The 23409-nt window shown below is 44.1% G+C and overlaps 1 protein-coding gene across 1 annotated transcript; it reads left to right on the plus strand.

The window, feature by feature from the left end:
• Nucleotides 1-11: 11 nt before the first annotated feature.
• Nucleotides 12-20545, plus strand: LOC106594799 (uncharacterized). Its single transcript, XM_082967596.1, has 10 exons — nt 12-110; nt 597-826; nt 2900-2950; nt 3528-3638; nt 4110-4304; nt 13464-13640; nt 14661-14900; nt 15319-15528; nt 15613-15828; nt 16000-20545. Exons 2-10 carry the CDS (start codon nt 616-618, stop codon nt 16965-16967), a joined length of 2379 nt encoding a protein of 792 aa, XP_082823722.1. The 5' UTR covers nt 12-110; nt 597-615; the 3' UTR covers nt 16968-20545.
• Nucleotides 20546-23409: the final 2864 nt, after the last annotated feature.

Here is a 23409-nt window from a genome sequence, read left to right on the forward strand (position 1 = left end):
GAACATGACGCCCTTTCCCATCCTGCGCGCAGGCGGAAGTTTACAGTCCTGGCTCATCCGATTTTCCATGCTCAGAGTCTAATCAAACAATAAAACACCAGGGATATCAGGTAATCTGTCGTGCTTTGATTATAATACATTAAACTATAACCAGACGCTGACACTTACAGTTAACGTTTATTGTCGGTCGGCGATGTGGTAGATGTTGAACAGTGTGGTGGTATACAGCCATGGTTACCGTCCGTTGGGCTGTCACGGTTGTTATTCTGGCCAGGAACGTTATCGATAAAAAAATCCATTACAGTTTAGGGGAGGAACTCCATGTGAATGAATTATTTCGGAGTGAAAACACTGTACGTAGAAAGCCTAAATTTTTTCGCGTGGTCGTACATTTCATCACCATTTAGCTGATATACAAACATGGTGATTAGTGAAATGGCCTTTAGCTTATTGCTTAGCTGCAGCGCTCTCCCTGGCATGATAGTCGGTTCATCCCATTGTGATTTATATATATTTTGTTGTTTTATATATTAATTTAATTTCCTGAACATATCTAGAGTTGATGTTTAACATGTATTCTTTTTCCTTTCTTAAAGCATCCGCCTCTAGCATACCATGACTGAACCGAGTCCGGCACAGAAAAGCTCACAGCCAGGTCAAGAGATGGCGTCAGTGAAGCTGGAGGACTGCAGTCAAACACTGGAGCTCAATGTGATTGTCAAAGAAGAGGAAGAGGAGGATGAGAGAAGAACCGAGGAAGAGAACGGGGGAGTAGAACAGGAAAGGGAAGATGAACTGGAGAGGGAAGATGGTAACATTGACTCCGGTGAGTCTAAGATGCCTACACCTGCCACTGGGTTACATCTAGACCTTGATCCTAACTCTCAGTTCCATTACAGAAGACATTGGACGAAGGCGTCTTCTGTACAGTTTTGTTAAGAGCCCATACGCTCAATCTGAACATTAACACAAGTCGCTTGTGGTACGGTTTTGGAAGGATAAGGACCTTTTTTATAATTTTCAAAAAAACAAAAGGTTAAATTGATACACACCTTGATAGGGCTAGTGTTCCCAAACGACCATATCTTCAAGTTACAGCGCTATGGAAAACAGACGGAATACAAGAGGCGACCACCTGTGCCAATTAACTGTCTAGCATGCTCTGAACACCTGTGTGTAAGCGTAACTCGGGAAGAGTAGTTTGGTCGGATGGAGGCTCCATAGCTGTATGGATCTGTAACTGCTATAGTGTAGTTTAGTAGCATGGAGGCTCCATAGCTGTATGGATCTGTAACTGCTACAGTGTAGTTTAGTAGGATGGAGGCTCCATATCTGTATGGATCTGTTACTGCTATAGTGTTGTTTAGTAGGATGGAGGCTCCATAGCTGTATGGATCTGTTACTGCTATAGTGTAGTTTAGTAGCATGGAGGCTCCATAGCTGTATGGATCTGTAACTACTACAGTGTAGTTTAGTAGGATGGAGGCTCCATAGCTGTATGGATCTGTTACTGCTATAGTGTAGTTTAGTAGGATGGAGGCTCCGTAGCTGTATGGATCTGTAACTGCTACAGTGTAGTTTAGTAGGATGGAGGCTCCATATCTGTATGGATCTGTAACTGCTATAATGTAGTTTAGTAGCATGGAGGCACCATAGCTGTATGGATCTGTAACTGCTACAGTGTAGTTTAGTAGGATGGAGGCTCCATATCTGTATGGATCTGTAACTGCTATAGTGTAGTTTAGTAGGATGGAGGCTCCTTAGCTGTATGGATCTGTTACTGCTATAGTGTAGTTTAGTAGGATGGAGGCTCCATATCTGTATGGATCTGTTACTGCTATAGTGTTGTTTAGTAGGATGGAGGCTCCATAGCTGTATGGATCTGTTACTGCTATAGTGTAGTTTAGTAGCATGGAGGCTCCATAGCTGTATGGATCTGTAACTACTACAGTGTAGTTTAGTAGGATGGAGGCTCCATAGCTGTATGGATCTGTAACTACTACAGTGTAGTTTAGTAGGATGGAGGCTCCATAGCTGTATGGATCTGTAAATGCTACAGTGTAGTTTAGTAGGATGGAGGCTCTATATCTGTATGGATCTGTTACTGCTATAGTGTAGTTTAGTAGGATGGAGGCTCCATAGCTGTATGGATCTGTTACTGCTATAGTGTAGTTTAGTAGGATGGAGGCTCCATAGCTGTATGGATCTGTAAATGCTACAGTGTAGTTTAGTAGGATGGAGGCTCCATAGCTGTATGGATCTGTAACTGCTACAGTACTTGAAAGATTATTCCTCGCCGATGAAAGATAAGGCTTTCAAAACATATGGCCCTTATGTCAAGCGATGATTATTGATGTTTCTAAACGTTAAAACACAGCGTCGGGACTGTAGTTCACACGAGCCAGTCGCGGGCGAAGCTAATGGCTGAAAACTGTAGGGAGAAGGCAGAATGCTCCCTAGAGTAATCGAGAGCTAGGTTACATCCTAATAGGAATTTTTAGGTTACATCCTAATAGGGGTTTTTAGGTTACATCCTAATAGGAGTTTTTAGGTTACATCCTAATAGGAGTTTTAGCGAGAGAGAGGTTACATCCCAATCTAGTTAAAAAATATAACAAATCATTTAAAACATTCAAAACCTTCAGCGTTTGGTTGAGCCTGCCTGGAGTGTCAGATAGCCAGGGGGGCGGGGTGGCACTTTTGGGACTATCCCATTTGGTTCAATTGCTCCAGGCAAGCTCAATCAAGCACAGATAAAGCATTTGAATGGTTTCAAATACTATTTGAACCCAGGTCTGCTATAGTTCAGAGTATTGCACAGCATGTAGTGCACTATATAGGGAATAGTGTGTCATTCCGGACACAGACCATATGTGTGATGTTGATCTTGTTCCAGTAGATATGGAAGAAGAGGAGGACCAGAAAGGAGGAGAAGATCTGGCTAACCCAGGTAATAAAGTACACTAGCCAGGGAATAGAATATATGTATTTATTATCCCAAGACCTTATTATTTGAATATTGATTGATTTTAATGTATTAGGTAATTAAAAGTAGAAGTCTGCTCCAGCTGAAGACAACACGACATAACATGACATAACATGAACAATTATTCAGGATAAAAACACTGAAGTCCAAAGGCTTATTTTCATTGTGGTCCTGTGAGATGGCAGGTGGGCATGATTTACACATTATTCTCAATGCAATTTAAAACAACAGTAACATCAATTACAAATATATACAACTTAGAACAATTAACAGCACAGAGGTGCTCGTTTTAAGAGTCACCTCTTGAAAGAATAGCCTACCCCTAATCACACCATTACGTTACTTTTCAGATATTTCTTAAGTGGCACTTTACAGGTTCAGTTCCACAGAACAACAGCAGAGTACCTGCATGTGTTTCCCCCAAGGAGCTGTTGACTCTACAGGGAACCAAGTTAGAGCTCCCTCTGGTGGAGTACTGATGGGGGGGGGGGGGCATTTATATTATCAAGTGTTTTAGATCTTTTGGTTTGACGTTTTACAGGACTTGTTACTGTTAAAAGAGAAGAAGAGGAGGAGTGGGTCAGAGAGGAGGAGGATGGAGAGGAGGAGGAGGTTGGGGACAGAGAGGAGGTTGGGGACAGGACCAACCCAGGTAATCACTGATCAGAACATCAGAGACCAGTTTCATGGAACCCAGCTCCCTATATAGAGCACTACCTTTGAGAAGGGCCCAGAGGGCTGAGTGACTGCTTATAGCTGTCATTCTTGTATGTACTAAACTGTGCCCCCTAACCAAATAACTCCTGATCAGTTTACATTAAATAGGGCTCTTAGAGGAGTCATCTTCCCTTTCTACCTTCCTACATACCAATGCATAGTGTTATATACAGTATAATAAACTGGGTGGGTCGAGCCCTGTATGCTGATTGGCTGACAGCCTTGGTTTATCAGACCGTATACCACGGATATGACATAACATTTATTTGTACTGCTCTAATTACGTTGGTAACCAGTTTATAATAGCAATAAGGCACCTCGGCGGTTTGTGATATATGGCCAATATACCACGGCTAAGGGCTGTATCCAGGCACTCCTGTATTTAACCCCTGTGATGTTGTTATAGAAACAGGAGAGGGTGCCAGCTCAGACAGAGAGAGACCGTTCCTCTGCTCCCAGTGTGGTAAGAGGTTCACTGCACCAAGCAGCCTGAAGACTCACATGCAGAGACACAGCGGAGAGAAACCCCACCAGTGCTCCGTCTGTGGGAAGCGCTTCCTGCGGTCCACAGACCTGAAGAGACACCAGATGATCCACAAAGGTAAGAGAGACACTCACACACCTGGCGTCGCTCCTCGCACACCTGGCGTCGCTCCTCACACACCTGGCGTCGCTCCTCACACACCTGGCGTCGCTCCTCACACACCTGGCGTCACTCCTCACACACATCTCTCTGTTGGAACACTGTCAATCAACGTATCCACACCAGTGCACCTGTTTATCAGTTAAATAAGTTGATATATATGGTGTAGGTTCATTTCCATGTAAAACGACCCATGAACACCAACGTGAAGTTCATTGGAGCATGTCAAATTGGGTGTCAAATGAAAGCATAGAGCCTATATTTTTAAGAAATGAAGGCATACATACATATTGAACCATTTTCCATCCCCAAAAATGTGAATAAGCAAAGGCTTATTGGACAAGGGGTCTTAAAAAACATCTACCAGAAAAAGTCCTAGAAGGTATCAGAAATACATCAAAACAGAATAATATTGAAGTAAAAACCCTGCCAACTAATATCAACACTTATATTTAGTTTTGGAGAAATTTGACTGAAACATTGCCTTGTGCCTTGAAATACAGTTACTAAAAACCCTCATCTTGAATATATTTTCTAATGTCTCTCCCTCATGAGGAGGATAATGAAAGTTCACAAAAGTAACAAGTAAATGTAGACCTACCAATTAGTTATAGTGTTTTCACTGATATCAAATTCGTTTATGAATTCAAAATGATTTTACCCCCCCTCAATTTTTTTTATCGGTAACAGAATGTCTGCTATTGAATAGACTATAATGGGACATCATAGTAGTTACAAACCTCAGTTGGGTCACAAACCAATCAATCACATGTATTTTTAAAGCCATTCTTACATCAGCTGATGTCACAAAGTGCTGTACAGAAACCCAGCCTAAAACCCAAACAGTAAGCAATGCAGGTGTAGAAGCACGGTGGCTTGGAAAAACTCCCTAGAAAGGCCAGAACCTAGGAAGAAACCTAGAGAGGAACCAGGCTATGAGGGGTGGCCAGTCCTCTTCTGGCTGTGCCGGGTGGAGATTATAACAGAACATGGCCAAGATGTTCAAATGTTCATAGATGACAAGCAGGGTCAGATGATGATGATGATGATGATAATAATAATCACAGTGGTTGTAGAGGGTGCAACAGGTCAGCACCTCAAGAGTCCTCCGATTGAAAGAGCGAGAGAGAATTAGAGAGAGCATACTTAAATTCACACAGGACACAGGATAAGACAGGAGAAATACTCCAGATATAACAGACTGACCTTAGCCCCCCGACACAAACTATTGCAGCATAAATACTGGAGGCTGAGACAGGAGGGGTCGGGAGACATTGTGGCCCCGTCCGACGATGCCCCCGGACAGGGCCAAACAGGCAGGATATAACCCCACCCACTTTGCCAAAGCACAGCCCCCACACCACTGGAGGGATACCTTCAACCACCAACTTACTATCCTGAGACGAGGCCGAGTATAGCCCACGAAGTTCTCCCGCACGGCGCCAACCCGGACAGGAAGATCACGTCAGTGACTCAACCCACTTAAGTGACGCACCCCTCCTAGGGACAGCATGGAAGAGCACCAGTAAGCCAGTGACTCAGCCCTCATAATAGGGTTTGAGGCAGAGAATCCCAGTGGAGAGAGGGGAACCGGCCAGGCAGAGACAGCAAGGGTGGTTCTTTGCTGCAATGCCTTTCCGTTCACCTTCACACTCCTGGGCCAGACTACACTCAATCATAGGACCTACTGAAGAGATGAGTCTTCAATAAAGACTTAAAGGTTGAGACCGAGTCTGTGTCTCTCACATGGATAGGCAGACCATTCCATAAAAATGGAGCTCTATAGGAGAAAGCCCTGCCTCCAACTGCTTAGAAATTCTAGGGACAGTAAGGAGGCCTGCGTCTTGTGACCATAGCGTACGTGTAGGTATGTACGGCAGGACACAATCGGAAAGATGGATAGGAGCAAGCCCATGTAATGCTTTGTAGGTTAGCAGTAAAATCTTGAAATCAGCCCTTGCCTTCACAAGAAGCCAGTGGAGAGAGGCTAGCACTGGAGCAATATGATCACATTTTTTGGTTCTAGTCAAGATTCTAGCAGCCGTGTTTAGCACAAACTGAAGTTTATTTAGTGCTTTATCCGGGTAGCCGGAAAGTAGAGCATTGCAGTAGTCTAATCTAGAAGTGATGAATGCATGGATACATTTTTCGGCATCATTTTTGGACAGAAAGTTTCTGATTTTTGCAATGTTATGTAGATGGAAAAAAGCTGTCCTTGAAACAATCTTGATATGTTCTTCAAAAGAGAGATCAGGGTCCAGAGTAACGCCGAGGTCCTTCAGTTTTATTTGAGATGACTGTACAACCATCAAGATTAATTGTCAGATTCAACAGGAGATCTCTTTGTTTCTTGGGACCTAGAACTAGCATCTCTGTTTTGTCCGAGTTTAAAAGTAGAACATTTGCCGCCATCCACTTCCTTATGTCTGAAACACAGGCTTCCAGGGAGGGCAATTTTGGGGCTTCACCGTGTTTAATCAAAATGTACAGCTGTGTGTCGTCCGCATAGCAGTGAAAGTTAACATTGTTTCCGAATGACATCACCAAGAGGTAAAATATATAATGAAAACAATACTGGTCCTAAAACGGAGCCTTGAGGAACACTGAAATTTACAATTGATTTGTCAGAGGACAAACCATCTACAGAGACAAATTGATATCTTTCCAACAGATAAGATCTAAACCAAGCCAGAACTTGTCTGTGTAGACCAATGTGGGTTTCCAATCTCTCCAAAAGAATGTGGTGATCGATGGTATCAAAAGCAGCGCTAATGTCTAGGAGCACGAGGACAGATGCAGAGCCTCGGTCTGACCCATTAAAAGGTAATTTACCACCTTCACAAGTGCAGTCTCAGTTCTATGATGGGGTCTAAAACCAGACTGAAGCGTTTCGTATACATTGTTTGTCTTCAGGAAGGCAGTGAGATGCTGCGCAACAGCTTTTTCCAATTTTTTTGAGAGGAATAGGAGATTCAATATAGGCCGATTTTTATTTTATTTTTTATTATTTATTTTTTTTTGTTTGTTTTTTATATTTTCTGGGTCAAGGTTTGGATTTTTCGAGAGGCTTTATTACTGCCACTTTTAGTGAGTTTGGTACACATCCGGTGGATAGAGAACCATTTATTATGCTCAACATAGGAGGGCCAAGGACAGGAAGCAGTTCTTTCAGTAGTTTAGTTGGAATAGGGTCCAGTATGCAGCTTGAAGGTTTAGAGGCCAATACTATTTTCATCAATGTGTCAAGAGACATAGTATTAAACAACTTGAGTGTCTCCCTTGACCCTAGGTCCTGGCAGTGTTGTGCAGACTCAGGACAACTGAGCTTTGGAGAAATGCGCAGATTTAAAGAGGAGTCCGTAATATGCTTTCTAATGATACTGATCTTTTTGTCAAAGAAGTTCATGAATTTATCACTGCTGAAGTGAAAGCCATCCTCTCTTGGCCATCAATTTTAGATTGTTCTTATTTTCCTCAATTAAGTTGGAAAAATAGGATGATCGAGCAGCAGTGAGGGCTCTTCGATACTACACGGAACTGTCTTTCCAATCTAGTCGGAAGACTTCCAGTTTGGTGTAGCGCCATTTCTGTTCCAATTTTCTGGAAGCTTGCTTCAGGGCTTGGGTATTTTATGTATTCCAGGGAGCTAGTTTCTTATGACAAATGTTTTTAGGGGTGCGACTGCATCTAGGGTATTAAGCAGGGTTAAATTGATTTCCTCAGTTAGGTGGTTAACTGATTTTTGTACTCTGACGTCCTTGGGTAGGTGGAGGGAGTCTGGAAGGGCATCTAGGAATCTTTGGGTTGTCTGAGAATTTATAGCACGGCTTTTGATGACCCTTGGTTGGGGTCTGAGCAGATTATTTGTTGCGATTGCAAACATAATAAAATGGTGGTCCGATAGTCCAGGATTATGAGGAAAAACATTAAGATCCACAACATTTATTCCATGGGACAAAACTAGGTCCAGAATATGACTGTGGCATTGAGTAGGTCCGGAGACATGTTGGACAAAACCCACTGAGTCGATGATGGCTCCGAAAGCCTTTTGGAGTGGGTCTGTGGACTTTTCCATGTGAATATTAAAGTCACCAAAAATGTGAATATTATCTGCCATGACTACAAGGTCCGATAGGAATTCGGGGAACTCGGCGAGGAACGCTGCATATGGCCCAGGAGGCCTGTAAACAGTAGCTATAAAAAGTGATTGAGTAGCTGCATAGATTTCATGACTAGAAGCTCAAAAGACTAAAACGCAGTCTTTTTTTTGAAATTTGCTATCGTAAATGTTAACAACACCTCCGCCTTTGCGGGATGCACGGGGGATATGGTCACTAGTGTAACCAGGAGGAGAGGCCACTTCTTATGGCTTGAGTCCCGTTAGCGGGATCGATATGACGACAGCCAGTGAAAGTGCAGAGCAGCAAATTCAAAACAACAACAAACCTCAATTAAAATTCCTCAAACATACAAGTATTGTACACCATTTTAAAGCTTTACTTCTTGTTAATCCAGCTACAGTGTCTGATTTCAAAAAGGCTTTACGGCGAAAGCAAACCATATGATTGTTAGGTCAGCGCCTACACACAAAAAAACACAGCCATTTTCCAGCCAAAGAGAGGAGTCACAAAAAGCAGAAATAGAGAGAAAATTAATCATTAACCTTTGATGATCTTCATCAGTTGACACTCATATGACTTCATGTTACACAATACATGTATGTTTTGTTCGATAAAGTTCATATTTATATCCAAAAATCTCAGTTTATATTGGCGCGTTATGTTCAGTAATCTTTTGCCTCCAAAACCTCCGGTGATTTTGCAGAGAGCCACATCAATTTACAGAAATACTTATCATAAATGTTCATGACAATACAAGTGTTATACATGGAACTTTAGATAAACTTCTCCTTAATGCAACCGCTGTGTCAGATTTAAAAAAAGCTTTACCGAAAAAGCAATAATCTGAGTACGGCGCTCAGACACAAAAACATGCCATACAATATATCCGCCGTGTTGGAGTCAACAATAGTCAGAAATAGCATTATAAATATTCACTTACCTTTGATGATCTTCATCAGAATGCACTCCCAGGAATCCCAGGTCCACAATAAATGTTTGTTTTGTTCGATAAAGTCCATCCTTTATGTCCAAATACCTCCTTTTTGTTCGCGCCTTAAGTTCACAAATCCAAATTCACGACGTGCAGGTCAGACGAAAACTCAACTCAAAAATGTCCATTTCAGTTCATAGAAACATGTCAAACGATGTATAGAATCAATCTTTAGGATGTTTTTATCGTAAATCCGCAATAAAGTTTCAACCAGAGAAATCCTTTGTCTTCAGAAATGCAATGGAACTGAGCTACCTCTCACGTGAGCGCGCATGCCTGAGCCTCATGCCCTGCTGACAGTGTTCTGACTCCAGGAGCTCTTATTCATCCCCACTTTACAGTAGAAGCCTCAAACAAGGTTCTAAAGACTGTTGACATCTAGTGGAAGCCTTAGGAAGTGCAAAATTACCCCACAGACACTGTAGTTTGGATAGGGAATCAATTGAAAAACTACAAACCTGTTTGGATTTTTTCTCAGGTTTTTGCCTGCCATATGAGTTATGTTATACTCACAGACATCATTCAAACAGTTTTAGAAACTTCAGAGTGTTTTCTATCCAAATCTACTAATAATATGCATATCTTAGTTTCTGGGAGTGAGTAGCAGGCAGTTTACTCTGGGCACGTCAGTCATCCAAGCTACTCAATACTGCCACCATCCATAAGAAGTTTAACTCAGTAAATTCATCAGGCTTAAGCCATGTTTCAGTCAGGCCAATCACATCAAGATTATGATCAGTGATTAGTTAATTGACTATAACTGCCTTGGAAGTGAGGGATCTAACATTATGTAGTCCTATTTTGAGATGTGAGATATCACTATCTCTTTCAATAATGTCAGGGATGGAGGTCTTTATTCCAGTGAGATTGCTAAGGCGAACACCGCCATATTTAGTTTTTCCCAAACTAGATCGAGGCACAGACACGGTCTCAATGGAGATAGCTGAGCTGACTACACTGACTGTGCTAGTGGCAGACTAAGCTGGCAGGCTGACTAACAGCCTGCTGCCTGGCCTGCACCCTATTTCATTGTGGAGCTAAGGGAGTTAGAGCCCTGTCTATGTTCGTAGATAAGATGAGAGCACCCCTCCAGCTAGGATGGAGTCCGTCACTCCTCAGCAGGCCAGGCTTGGTCCTGTTTGTGGGTGAGTCCCAGAAAGAGGGCCAATTATCTACAAATTCTATATTTTGGGAGTGGCAGAAAACAGTTGTCAACCAGCGATTGAGTTGTGAGGCTCCCCCTAACTGGGAGGGGGCCAGAGACAATTACTCGATGCCGACACATCTTTCTAGCTGATTTACGCGCTGAAGCTATGTTGCGCTTGGTGACCTCTGACTGTTTCATCCTAACATCGTTGGTGCCGACGTGGACAACAATATCTCTATACTCTCTACACTCGCCAGTTTTAGCTTTAGCCAGCACTGTCTTTAGATTAGCCTTAACGTCGGTAGCCCTGCCCCCTGGTAAACAGTGTATGATCGCTGGATGATTCTTTATAAGTCTAATACTGCGGGTAATGGAGTCACCAATGACTAGGGTTTTCAATTTGTCAGAGCTAATGGTGGGAGGCTTCGGCGTCTCAGACCCCATAATGGGAGGAGTAGAGACCAGAGAAGTCTCGGCCTCCGACTCGCTTAATGGGGAGAACCAGTTGAAAGTTTCTGTCGGCTGAATAAGCGACACCGGTTGAGCATTCCTACAGCATTTCCCTCCAGAAGCCATGAGAAAGTTGTCCGGCTGCGGGGACCATGTGAGGGGATTTATACTACTATCTGTACTTACTGCTGGCACAGACGCTGTTTCATCCTTTCCTACACTGAAATGACCCTTGCCTAACGGCTCCGTCTGAAGCTGGACTTGCAACACGGCTATCCTCGCCATAAGGCGGTCGTTCTCCTGTATATTATGAGTACAGCGACTGTAATTAGAAGGCTTAATGTTAATGTTACTACTTAGCTTCGGCTGGTGGAGGTCCTGACGAACCACGTCCAGATAAAGCATCCGGGGTCAAAAAGTTGAATGAAAAAAAACGAGGGGAGCGAGGGGAAATAAATTAATATATAAAACCGTAAAGTTAGCAGGTAGCAAACTAAGTTTAGCAACAAACCGCACAGCAGCACGTAAACAAGTCTACAAGTTGTGACCAGAAATGACGACCAGAAGATACAAGGAAGAGGTCGTTTTGGTGCTCTGTAATGTAGTATTGGTGCTCTGTACATCATACCAGCTACTGTCCTCCCTTCTACTGGCATAACTGTTATGTTCAGCTCATAGTGTCTCCTGCTACTGTCCTCTCTTCCACTGACATACTGTTATGTTCAGCTCATAGTGTCTCCTGTTACTGTCCTCTCTTCCACTGACATACTGTTATGTTCAGCTCATAGTGTCTCCTGTTACTGTCCTCTCTTCCACTGACATACTGTTATGTTCAGCTCATAGTGTCTCCTGTTACTGTCCTCTCTTCCACTGACATACTGTTATGTTCAGCTCATAGTGTCTCCTGTTACTGTCCTCTCTTCTACTGACATACTGTTATGTTCAGCTCATAGTGTCTCCTGTTACTGTCCTCTCTTCCACTGACATACTGTTATGTTCAGCTCATAGTGTCTCAGTGGAAGGGAGGAAGTAGCAGGAGACACTATGAGCTGAACACAGAACCATACGGTCCTGTACTGTGGAGTATAGTTCAGTACGGTCCTGTACTGTGGAGTATAGTTCAGTATAGTACCATACGGTCCTGTACTGTGGAGTATAGTTCAGTATAGTACCATACGGTCCTGTACTGTGGAGTATAGTTCAGTATAGTACCATACAGTCCTGTATAGTGCACACTAGAGTTGAGTATACTATATTTTACTGAACTATACTCTACTGTGCCGAACGTTACTGTACTGAACTCTTCTCTTCTCTACTGTACTATACTCTACTCTACTGAACTCTACTCTACTCTACTGAACTATACTATACTGTACTATACTATACTCTACTGAACTCTACTGTACTGAACTCTACTGTACTGAACTCTACTGTACTGAACTCTACTCTACTGTACTGAACTCTACTCTACTGAACTCTACTCTACTGTACTGAACTCTACTCTACTGTACTGAACTCTACTGTACTGAACTCTACTCTACTGTACTGAACTCTACTCTACTGTACTGAACTCTACTCTACTGTACTGAACTCTACTGAACTCTACTGTACTCTACTGTACTGAACTCTACTGTACTCTACTGAACTCTACTCTACTGTACTGAACTCTACTGTACTGAACTCTACTCTACTGAACTCTACTCTACTATACTGTACTCTACTATACTGTACAGAAATCTACTATACTGTACAGAAATCGACTATACTGTACTGAACTCTACTGAACTCTTCTCTTCTGTACTGAACTCTACTGAAATCTACTATAATGTACAGAAATCTACTATACTCTACTGTACTCTACTGAACTGTACTGTGCTTTGATATCCAAACTTGTAAAACATTCGTGCAGATTTGGTCCGCTTCGGATGAACCAATTGTGGTTTTGCTGCGGAGTTGATTAAATAATAGCCAGTGTGTAAAATAATACCCACATATGTAGAGGAGGATGTTGCATATTTACACCTTTTGTGTAAAAATCAGTTACCGGGTGTAAATCCACTTCACTCACTTCTTTCAAACTCAAGGTGTCCTGTCATAACTGACACGCCATTCTTTTATGCAGAGTTTTTAAGAAAACCTGGTCACATAAATACCTGTAATTCTGTTACCAAACTTTGCATCCTCACAGTTCTTCTAGTAAATATGTTCAGTGTAAACGTAGTCCTTGTGCATAGAGTTGTATGGTTTGTTAAAAATCAATGGTTTTTGTAGAGCATACATTTTACATGAAAAACATTCTCCATTCAGTTAAAATAGTATTGCCCATAGATGCATAATACTGTATGTGGTGGGCTGTTCTCTCCTCTGTGTCCTGCAGCGGTTAAACCTCTGTAATGTTGTCATTAAAGCAGTCACCTCAGACAGACCGTACCACTGTTCTGAGTGTGGCAAGACGTTCACCTCGCCAACCAGCCTGAGGATCCACGTGAAGATCCACAGCGAAGACAAACCCCACCAGTGTTCCATCTGCGGGAAGCGTTTCCTGTGGCTATGTGTTCTGAAGAGACACCAGGTGGTGCACAAAGGTGAGAGGAACATCTCTCTGCTGGAAGACTGTCCTGTGTGGCTCGTTGGTAGAACATGACCTTTGCAAGCCCAGGATTGTGTTCAGAATGACAGAACGGTGCATCGTTGAATTCACTGGAAACAGTACTGTACGACCGGTTGAGATTATGACGGCTCAGAGGACAGTTACCATAGGGTGTGACTATAGAGGCTCAGAGGACAGTTACCATAGGGTGTGATTATAGAGGCTCAGAGGACAGTTACCATAGGGTGTGACTATAGAGGCTCAGAGGACAGTTACCATAGGGTGTGATTATGACGGCTCAGAGGACAGTTACCATAGGGTGTGACTATAGAGGCTCAGAGGACAGTTACCATAGGGTGTGACTATAGAGGCTCAGAGGACAGTTACCATAGGGTGTGACTATAGAGGCTCAGAGGACAGTTACCATAGGGTGTGATTATGACGGCTCAGAGGACAGTTACCATAGGGTGTGACTATAGAGGCTCAGAGGACAGTTACCATAGGGTGTGATTATAGAGGCTCAGAGGACAGTTACCATAGGGTGTGACTATAGAGGCTCAGAGGACAGTTACCATAGGGTGTGACTATAGAGGCTCAGAGGACAGTTACCATAGGGTGTGATTATGACGGCTCAGAGGACAGTTACCATAGGGTGTGATTATAGAGGCTCAGAGGACAGTTACCATAGGGTGTGATTATGACGGCTCAGAGGACAGTTACCATAGGGTGTGACTATAGAGGCTCAGAGGACAGTTACCATAGGGTGTGATTATAGAGGCTCAGAGGACAGTTACCATAGGGTGTGATTATGACGGCTCAGAGGACAGTTACCATAGGGTGTGATTATAGAGGCTCAGAGGACAGTGACTATAGAGGCTCAGAGGACAGTTACCATAGGGTGTGACTATAGAGGCTCAGAGGACAGTGACCATAGGGTGTAAGTCTACTGTATGTGTACTTGCTGTTCTCGCCTCTGTCTTGATGTGTTTTAAACCCTGTGATGTCGTCATTGAAGCAGGAGAGAGCGCCAACTCTGACCCAGACAGCCCAGGGGATCCCGAACAAGGGCAGAAGCCGTACCCGAACCCTGAAAGACTGTACCTCTGCTCAGAGTGTGGCAAGAGGTTCACCACAGCACCTTTACTGAAGTCTCACATGAAGAAGCACAGTGGAGAGATACACCACCAGTGCTCCGTCTGTGGGAAGTGTTTCCTGCTGTTCCAGGACCTCAAGAGACACCAGGAGGTCCACAAAGGTGAGAGAGACACCAACACACTGAGTCGCACACTGTAGCAAACGTTTTGCAACGGTAACCTTTAACAAATTCAGGTAGGTCCCTCTCCATTTTGTTCCTAGTGAATACACCCTGAAGTCTCTACTCACACACCTAGGTCATATTCATTAGGAACCAAACAGAAACAAAATGGGCCGAAGTGGGAGGGGCTATCCAATAATAATACACTTGTTTTCTGTTTGCAAAACATTTTGCAACAGTGTGCAGTAATGAACAGGACCCTGAGATCTCTGCTGGAAGACAGGTGACTTGAAGAAACATATCCACACCAGTGCCTCTTTCCGTAAATTAGCTGGGTATTTTTATGTGTATTAGTCCATAATAAACTGTCATTTATTGACAGTGCAGCATTTTAACCCCTGTAATGTTGTCAATGAAGGGGGCAACAACTCTGACGCAGACAGCCCAGGGGAACCAGATCCGGAGAGACCGTTCCCCTGCTCTGTGTGTGGTAAGAGGTTCACCGCAGCCTTCAGACTTAAGGCACACATGAAGATCCACAGCGGAGAGAAACCCCACCAGTGCTCCATCTGTGGCAAGGCCTTCCTTCGACCCTACGACCTTAAAAGACACCTTGTGACCCATAAAGGTGAGAGGAACACCAGGTTGGAGTTGTGCTATCCTCATCATTCTCCTCTTGCGTTAAACCCTTCTAATGTTGTCATTGAAACAGGAGAGGGCACCAGCTCTGACCCTGACAGCCCAGGGGACCCTGACCAGGAGCTGAAGCCGTATTTCTGCTCCCAGTGCGGTAAGAGGTTCACTGCAGCCAGCAGCCTGAAGGCACACACAATGACGCACAGTGGAAAGAAACCCCACCAGTGCTCCGTCTGTGGGAAGTGTTTCCTGCGATACCAGGACCTGAAGAGACACCAGGTGATTCACAAAGGTAAGAGAGACCCACACACCTGAGTCGTGTTCACTAGGAAACCACACTGAAGCAAACAGGGATGGACTACCAGATCTTTTCCAATAAGAAACGCGTTGTTTCTGCTACGTGTGCACCAATTAATTTCTCCTCTGTCTGTTTTTAACGCTTGTAATGTTGTCATTAAAACAGGAGAGGGCGCCAGCACAGAGAAACCCCACCAGTGCTCTGTCTGCGAGGAGAGTTTCTTGAAGCTCGACGACTTGAACATTCATGTGACGATCCACACAGGAGAGAAGACCAAGCACATCTGCCAACCATGTGGGAAGACCTTCACTCTGCTGCAGGACCTAAAGACTCACCAGCGTACCCATACAGGGGAGAAACCGTACCACTGCTCCAAGTGCCCAGAGAGCTTTGGCAACCTGTTGGAGTACAGGGAGCACAAGCAGACACACAACAACAAGAAACCGTACCTCTGTGACCAATGCGGCCAGACGTTCACCCACTTCTACACACTGAAGACCCACCGGTCGATCCACACAGGGGAGAACCTCCTCCACTGCTCCTACTGCGGGAGGGGCTTCACTCAGAAAACGTCCTTGGCGACCCACATACTGACCCACACCAAGGAAAAACCGCACCAGTGTTCTGTGTGTGGCCAACGTTTTGCCAGAAGCGAAAGCCTGAAGAAACACAAGAGGATACACATGGAAGAGGTCCGCCACCACATGTGCGAGTGCGGGAAGAGTTTCCCGGACATGAAAAGGCTGGAGGTGCACGCGAGAATGCACTACAAGAGCCTGGAAAAGAAGTACTGCTGCTCGTACTGCGGGAGAATGTTCCTACGGGATGGGGATCTAAAGAGTCACCAGAGAACACACACCGGAGAGAAACCCTTCGTTTGCGCCATATGCGGGAAAAGTTTCGCCCAGTCGGGGAACTTGAGAGTGCATCAGATCAAGCACACTAAAGAGAGACCGTACCCTTGTACTGTCTGTGATAAGGGGTTCACCACCTCTGGGAGTCTGAAGGTGCACATGAGGAGGTTTCATACAGGGGAGAAGCCGTACGTCTGTAGCCTGTGTGGGAAAGGGTTCATTGTACCCAAAGCACTAAAGACACACCAACAGAAACATATGAAAGAGACTACTGTCTAGTTTGACGGGAGATAGGAAAAGACTGTCTTTCTGTGATTCCTCGCTCCACTCTCCTCTCAACTGTAATAGAGGAGAAGTTCCAAGGTCCCTCCTCTTTGACTTTATTCTCCATTGCATTTTGAGGAGGAGACTAAGAGAGAGAACGTGAGGAATCAGGGAATGATGAATTGAGAAATAGTCGAGGCATGCTGGTGGTTTTACCTGCTGCTCCAATTGAGGACATGTTTTTTTTTCTCTAAAATAAAAGTCCCCCACATGCATCCATGTTATTGTACATAGTGGTTAGTTTAGTGATACTCTACAGAAACTGAGGTTGTATCACTAAACTAACCACTAGCTATTCAGTCTGTAAGATACAACCTCAAAGTTTCTGTAGAGTATCTTAATGTCAGATCTGAATTGACAGGATGATGTGATTATGTATGGCATGATATGACACAATATCCATTATGACAATAATAAATTCAAACCTGACATGATGTCTCCACTCACCATGGCTGGCGGCTATTGACATGTCTCCACTCACCATGGCTGGCGGCTATTGACATGTCTCCACTCACCATGGCTGGCGGCTATTGACATGATGTTTCCACTCACCATGGCTGGCACCTATTGACATGTTGTTTCCACTCACCATGGCTGGCACCTATTGACATGTCTCCACTCACCATGGCTGGCACCTGTTGACATGTCTCCACTCACCATGGCTGGCACCTGTTGACATGTCTCCACTCACCATGGCTGGTACCTGTTGACATGTCTCCACTCACCATGGCTGGTACCTGTTGACATGTCTCCACTCACCATGGCTGGTACCTGTTGACATGTCTCCACTCACCATGGCTGGTACCTGTTGACATGTCTCCACTCACCATGGCTGGTACCTGTTGACATGTCTCCACTCACCATGGCTGGTACCTGTTGACATGTCTCCACTCACCATGGCTGGTACCTGTTGACATGTCTCCACTCACCATGGCTGGTACCTGTTGACATGTCTCCACTCACCATGGCTGGTACCTGTTGACATGTCTCCACTCACCATGGCTGGCGGCTATTGACATGATGTTTCCACTCACCATGGCTGGCGGCTATTGACATGATGTTTCCACTCACCATGGCTGGCGGCTATTGACATGTCTCCACTCACCATGGCTGGCGGCTATTGACATGTCTCCACTCACCATGGCTGGCGGCTATTGACATGATGTTTCCACTCACCATGGCTGGCACCTATTGACATGTCTCCACTCACCATGGCTGGCGGCTATTGACATGATGTTTCCACTCACCATGGCTGGCGGCTATTGACATGTCTTCACTCACCATGGCTGGCACCTATTGACATGTCTCCACTCACCATGGCTGGTACCTGTTGACATGTCTCCACTCACCATGGCTGGTACCTGTTGACATGTCTCCACTCACCATGGCTGGTACCTGTTGACATGTCTCCACTCACCATGGCTGGCACCTGTTGACATGTCTCCACTCACCATGGCTGGTACCTGTTGACATGTCTCCACTCACCATGGCTGGTACCTGTTGACATGTCTCCACTCACCATGGCTGGTACCTGTTGACATGTCTCCACTCACCATGGCTGGTACCTGTTGACATGTCTCCACTCACTATGGCTGGCACCTGTTGACATGTCTCCACTCACCATGGCTGGCACCTGTTGACATGTCTCCACTCACCATGGCTGGCACCTGTTGACATGTCTCCACTCACCATGGCTGGCGGCTATTGACATGTCTGCCCCCTTGACTTTTTCCACATTACAGCCTTATTCTAAAATGGATTAAAACATTTTTTTTATCAATCTAGACACAATACCCCATAATGACAAAGCAAAAACAGATTTTTTAGCAAATGTATTAAAAATAAAACTGATATCACATTTACATAAGTATTCAGACCCTTTAATCAGTACTTTGTTGAACCACCTTCAGCAGCGATTACAGTCTCGAGTCGTCTTAGGTATGACGGTACAAGCTTGGCACACCTGTATTTGGTGAGTTTCTCCCATTCTCTGCAGTTCCTCTCAAGCTCTGTCACGTTGGATGGGGAGCATCGCTGCACAGCTATTTTCAGGTCTCTCCAGAGATGTTTGATCGGGCTCTAGGCCACTCATGGACAATCAGAGACTTGTCCTGAAGGCACTCCTGTGTTGTCTTGGCTATTTGCTTAGGGTCGTTGTCCTGTTGGAAGGTGAACCTTCACCCCAGTCTGAGGTCCTGAGCGCTCTGGAGCAGGTTTTCATCAAGGAACTCTCTGTACTTTGCTTCGTTCATCTTTCCCTCAATCCTGACTATTCTCCCAATCCCTGCCGCTGGAAAACATCCCCACAGCATGATGCTGCCACCACCATGCTTCACCGTAGGGATGGTGCCAGGTTTCCTCCAGACGTGACGCTTGGCATTTCAGGGAATCTTGTTTCTCATGATCAGAGTCCTTTAAGTGCCTTTTGGCAAACTCCAAGCGGGCTGTCATGTGCCTTTTACTGAGGAGTGGCTTCTGTCTGGACACTCTACCATAAAGGCCTGATTGGTAGAGTAGTGCAGAGATGGTTGTCCTTCTGGAAGGTTCTTCCATCCCCACAGAGGAACTCTGTCAGCGTGACCATTGGGTTCTTGGTCACCTGCCTGACCAAGGCCCTTCTCCCCTGATTGCTCAGTTTGGCCAGGCGGCCAGTTCTAGGTAGAGTCTTGGTGGTTCTAAACGTCTTCCATTTAAGAATGATGGAGGCCACTGTGTTCTTGGGGACCTTCAATGCTGCAGAAATGTTTTGGTACCCTTCCCCAGATCTGTGCCTCGACACAATCCTGTCTTGGTGCTCTACGGACAATTCCTTCGTCCTCATGACTTGGTCTTTGCTCTGACATGCACTGTCAACTGTGGGACCTTATATAGACAGGTGTGCTTTTCCAAATCATGTCCAAATCAATTGAATTTACCACAGGTGGACTCCAAGTTGTAGAAATATTAAGGATGATCAATGGAAACAGGATGCACCTGAGCTCAATTTCATGTCCCAAAGCAAAGGGTCTGAATACTTATGTAAATAAGGTATTTCTGTTATTTTGTTTTTGCTTTGTCAGCTAGCTACCTTGACATTGCTAACATTAGGTACCTTTCTGGCTGACAAGGTGAATATTGTTTTATTACAAAATCTAAAAATGAGAATTATACCCAGTGTATATTTTTTGTACCTGTTCTGGGGACATTGTTGCAAAAAATGTAATCGAATCATCTTCAATCTTGTCTCAAACTTCGACTGTTGGGTTGTCACTAGTTGCCACAAAGTCACAGCAGGGACTACCAATGAGAGCTGGGGATTCTGGGATATCGTGTTCTAATCAACAACAACAAAAAATAATACTTCTTTGCCAGAAGGGTCTCCAAAATCACATGTACACACAGTTATGCAGTGCATAGAAGACTAAGGGACAGCAACAGAAGAGGGCTTAACATTGGTTACTAGATGATTCCATATGTGTTATTTCATAGTTGTGATGTCTTCACTATTATTCTACAATGTAGAACATAGCAAAAATAAAGAAAAAACCCTTGAATGTGGTGTGACTGGTACTGTATGTGAAAGAGAGGGTGTTTGGGTACTGTGGGATTCTTTAATCAGTTTTGCTCATTAGACAGGTCAGAGTTTGTTTGAAGTTGTTGAGTGGTATTGAGTTTTTTGACAATACACTGTGGACTTGTTTCAAAGTAGAGAGACCCACAGTAGCTACTGTAATTGAGTACTGGCAGTGTCTGCTATGGCAGTTGGGAAGGTACAAGTTACCTGAAAAAGATCTAATCTCTCAAAGTGCACCAAATTCATGCATTTACAGTTGAAGTCGGAAGTTTACATACACCTTAGCCAAATACATTTAAACTCAGTTTTTCACAATTCCTAACATCCTAGTAAAAAAATCCCTGTCTTAGGTCAGTTAGGATCACCACTTCATTTTAAGAATGTGAAATGCCAGAATAATAAGAGAGAATTATTTATTTCAGCTTTTATTTCTTTCATCACATTGCCAGTGGGTCAGAAGTTTATATACACTCAATTAGTATTTAGTAGCATTGCCTTGATTTTTTTTTAACTTGGGTCAAATGTTTCGGGTAGCCTTCCACCAGCGCCCCACAATGAGTTGTGTGAATTTTGGCCCATTCCTCCTGACAGAGCTGGTGTAACTGAGTCAGGTTTGTAGGCCTCCTTGCTCGCACATGCTTTTTTCAGTTCTGCCCACACATTTTCTATAGGATTGAGGTCAGGGCTTTGTGATGGCCACTCCAATACCTTGACTTTGTTGTCCTTAAGCCATTTTGTCACAACTTTGGAAGTATGGTTGGGGTCACTGTCCATTTGAAATACATCCACAAGTACACCTCCAATTGACTCAAATTATGTTAATTAGCCTATCAGAAGCTTCTAAAGCCATGACATTTTCTGGAATTTTCCAAGCTGTTTAAAGGCACAGTCAACTTAGTATATGTAAACTTCTGACCCACTGGAATTGTGATATAGTGAGTTAAATGAAATAATCCGTCTGTAAACAATTGTGGGAAAAATTACTTGTGTCATGCACAAAGTAGATGTCCTAACTGTGACGACCCTCCCACTCTGTCTGCCGTATTCTCTCTTTGTTCTTGTTTCCTTATTAGGATGCCGGTGGGCGGAGTTGGAAGGGTCGTCAGCTAAATGGGAAACACCTGGGCCCGGCTGTGTCCCAGAATAAATAGACCTCTTCCACAGTCATTGGGGAGACTCTCTCCATGCAGACACCTTGTTGTTTTTGGTTGTGCTAGTTTTGGTTGTTTGCTTTGGCACCTTTCAACACTCTGCATTATTACATTCAGGTATGCAAAACACTCACTTACACTACTGATTACACACACCATTGTTAGTTACTTTATTTAATAAATATATATTTTGATACTCCTTGTCTCCACGTTGTCTCCCTTTTGTTGCGAACTCAGAGCCGGTTCGTGACTTGCCAAAACTATAGTTTGTTAACAAGAAATTTGTGGAGTGGTTGAAAAACGAGTTTTAATGACTCCAACCTAAGTGTGTAAACTTCCCACTTCAACTGTAGTTAATGTTTGGGGGGTGGGGGAGGATGCCCACAAACCCCCAATGTTTTAAAATCCTAGAAAATACTGTTGGTCAACAGCTTATTTTGGCATGTGAAAAGAGCAAAAATCAAACCTGTTCCGAATAAATAATTGTTGGATTGCATCATTTCACATCTAATCCTACACTCGTTAAAAACCCACCACCCTACTCCACTAAATCTATCTAGTCATACTTCAGGCCAACAGCCTGAAAGGACAGGACGCCATCTTCTCAAATCTACACGCTGTATCTCTTCTCGTACAAGCAAATACTTCTATGCAGCTGCCACCACAACCTCTATTTTCTGCGACTTATCCCTTCAGTACAGTTAATAACCATTGCTATGAACGCTAAAAAGACAATCTTACTGAAACATCACTCCTCAGCCTATCCCTCTGTACTGCTACAGATCTACTACTCACACCACTCCTCTCAGGATCCCTCCCCTTGAACCATCTTCCTCTACTTCCTTCACTGCCTCAGCATATGACAACGTCTGCACTATTCTAACCCTGGAATCCTCAACCTGCCTCTCTCGCACAGGAAATGTCTGATCCCCGGCCCCATGGGCACCCCTACAATTAACACATACCACTACTTTCCCCAATGCTACACATTCCTTTGTCTCATGCACTTCTCACACCTAGGAACCTCCCTCCTACACACTGCTGCCACATGCCCATAAGCTTGACACCTGTAACAACATAATTTGTACGGTATAACTGAAATATCGTAACATCACTTGGTCGGGCAATGACTCAATATAAAAACGACAGACTATGACTCTTCTGTTTCACCACTCAGTCTGCGTCGCACCAAACATTACAAACACTGGGAATCTTCCCCTTCAGTTGGTCCACTTTCACATTTACCGCTACCTCAGTAATAACTCCCTTCACATTTACCGTTACCTCAGTAATAACTCCCTTCACATTTACCGTTACCTCAGTAATAACTCCCTTCACATTTACCGCTACCTCAGTAATAACTCCCTTCACATTTACCGCTACCTCAGTAATAACTCCCTTCACATTTACCGCTACCTCAGTAATAACTCCCTTCACATTTACCGCTACCTCAGTAATAACTCCCTTCACATTTACCGTTACCTCAGTAATAACTCCCTTCAATGGTGTTCTTTTCTTGAGAGTAAAAACAATTCACATTTCTTGCCCCCATTTGTTTAACGCGGAACACCTGCTCCCTCTGACCAGCAGAAACACAAACAATTATCACAAGACCACTTCTGGTTACCCTCACCGATTCCACAGGACCCAACTCTGTTTTCACCCAGCCTGAAACCACTAATGGATCAGCCAT

Source organism: Salmo salar, chromosome 02, assembly GCF_965601325.2.
Source record: "Salmo salar chromosome 02, fSalSal1, whole genome shotgun sequence".
Taxonomy (NCBI): Eukaryota; Metazoa; Chordata; class Actinopteri; order Salmoniformes; family Salmonidae; genus Salmo; species Salmo salar.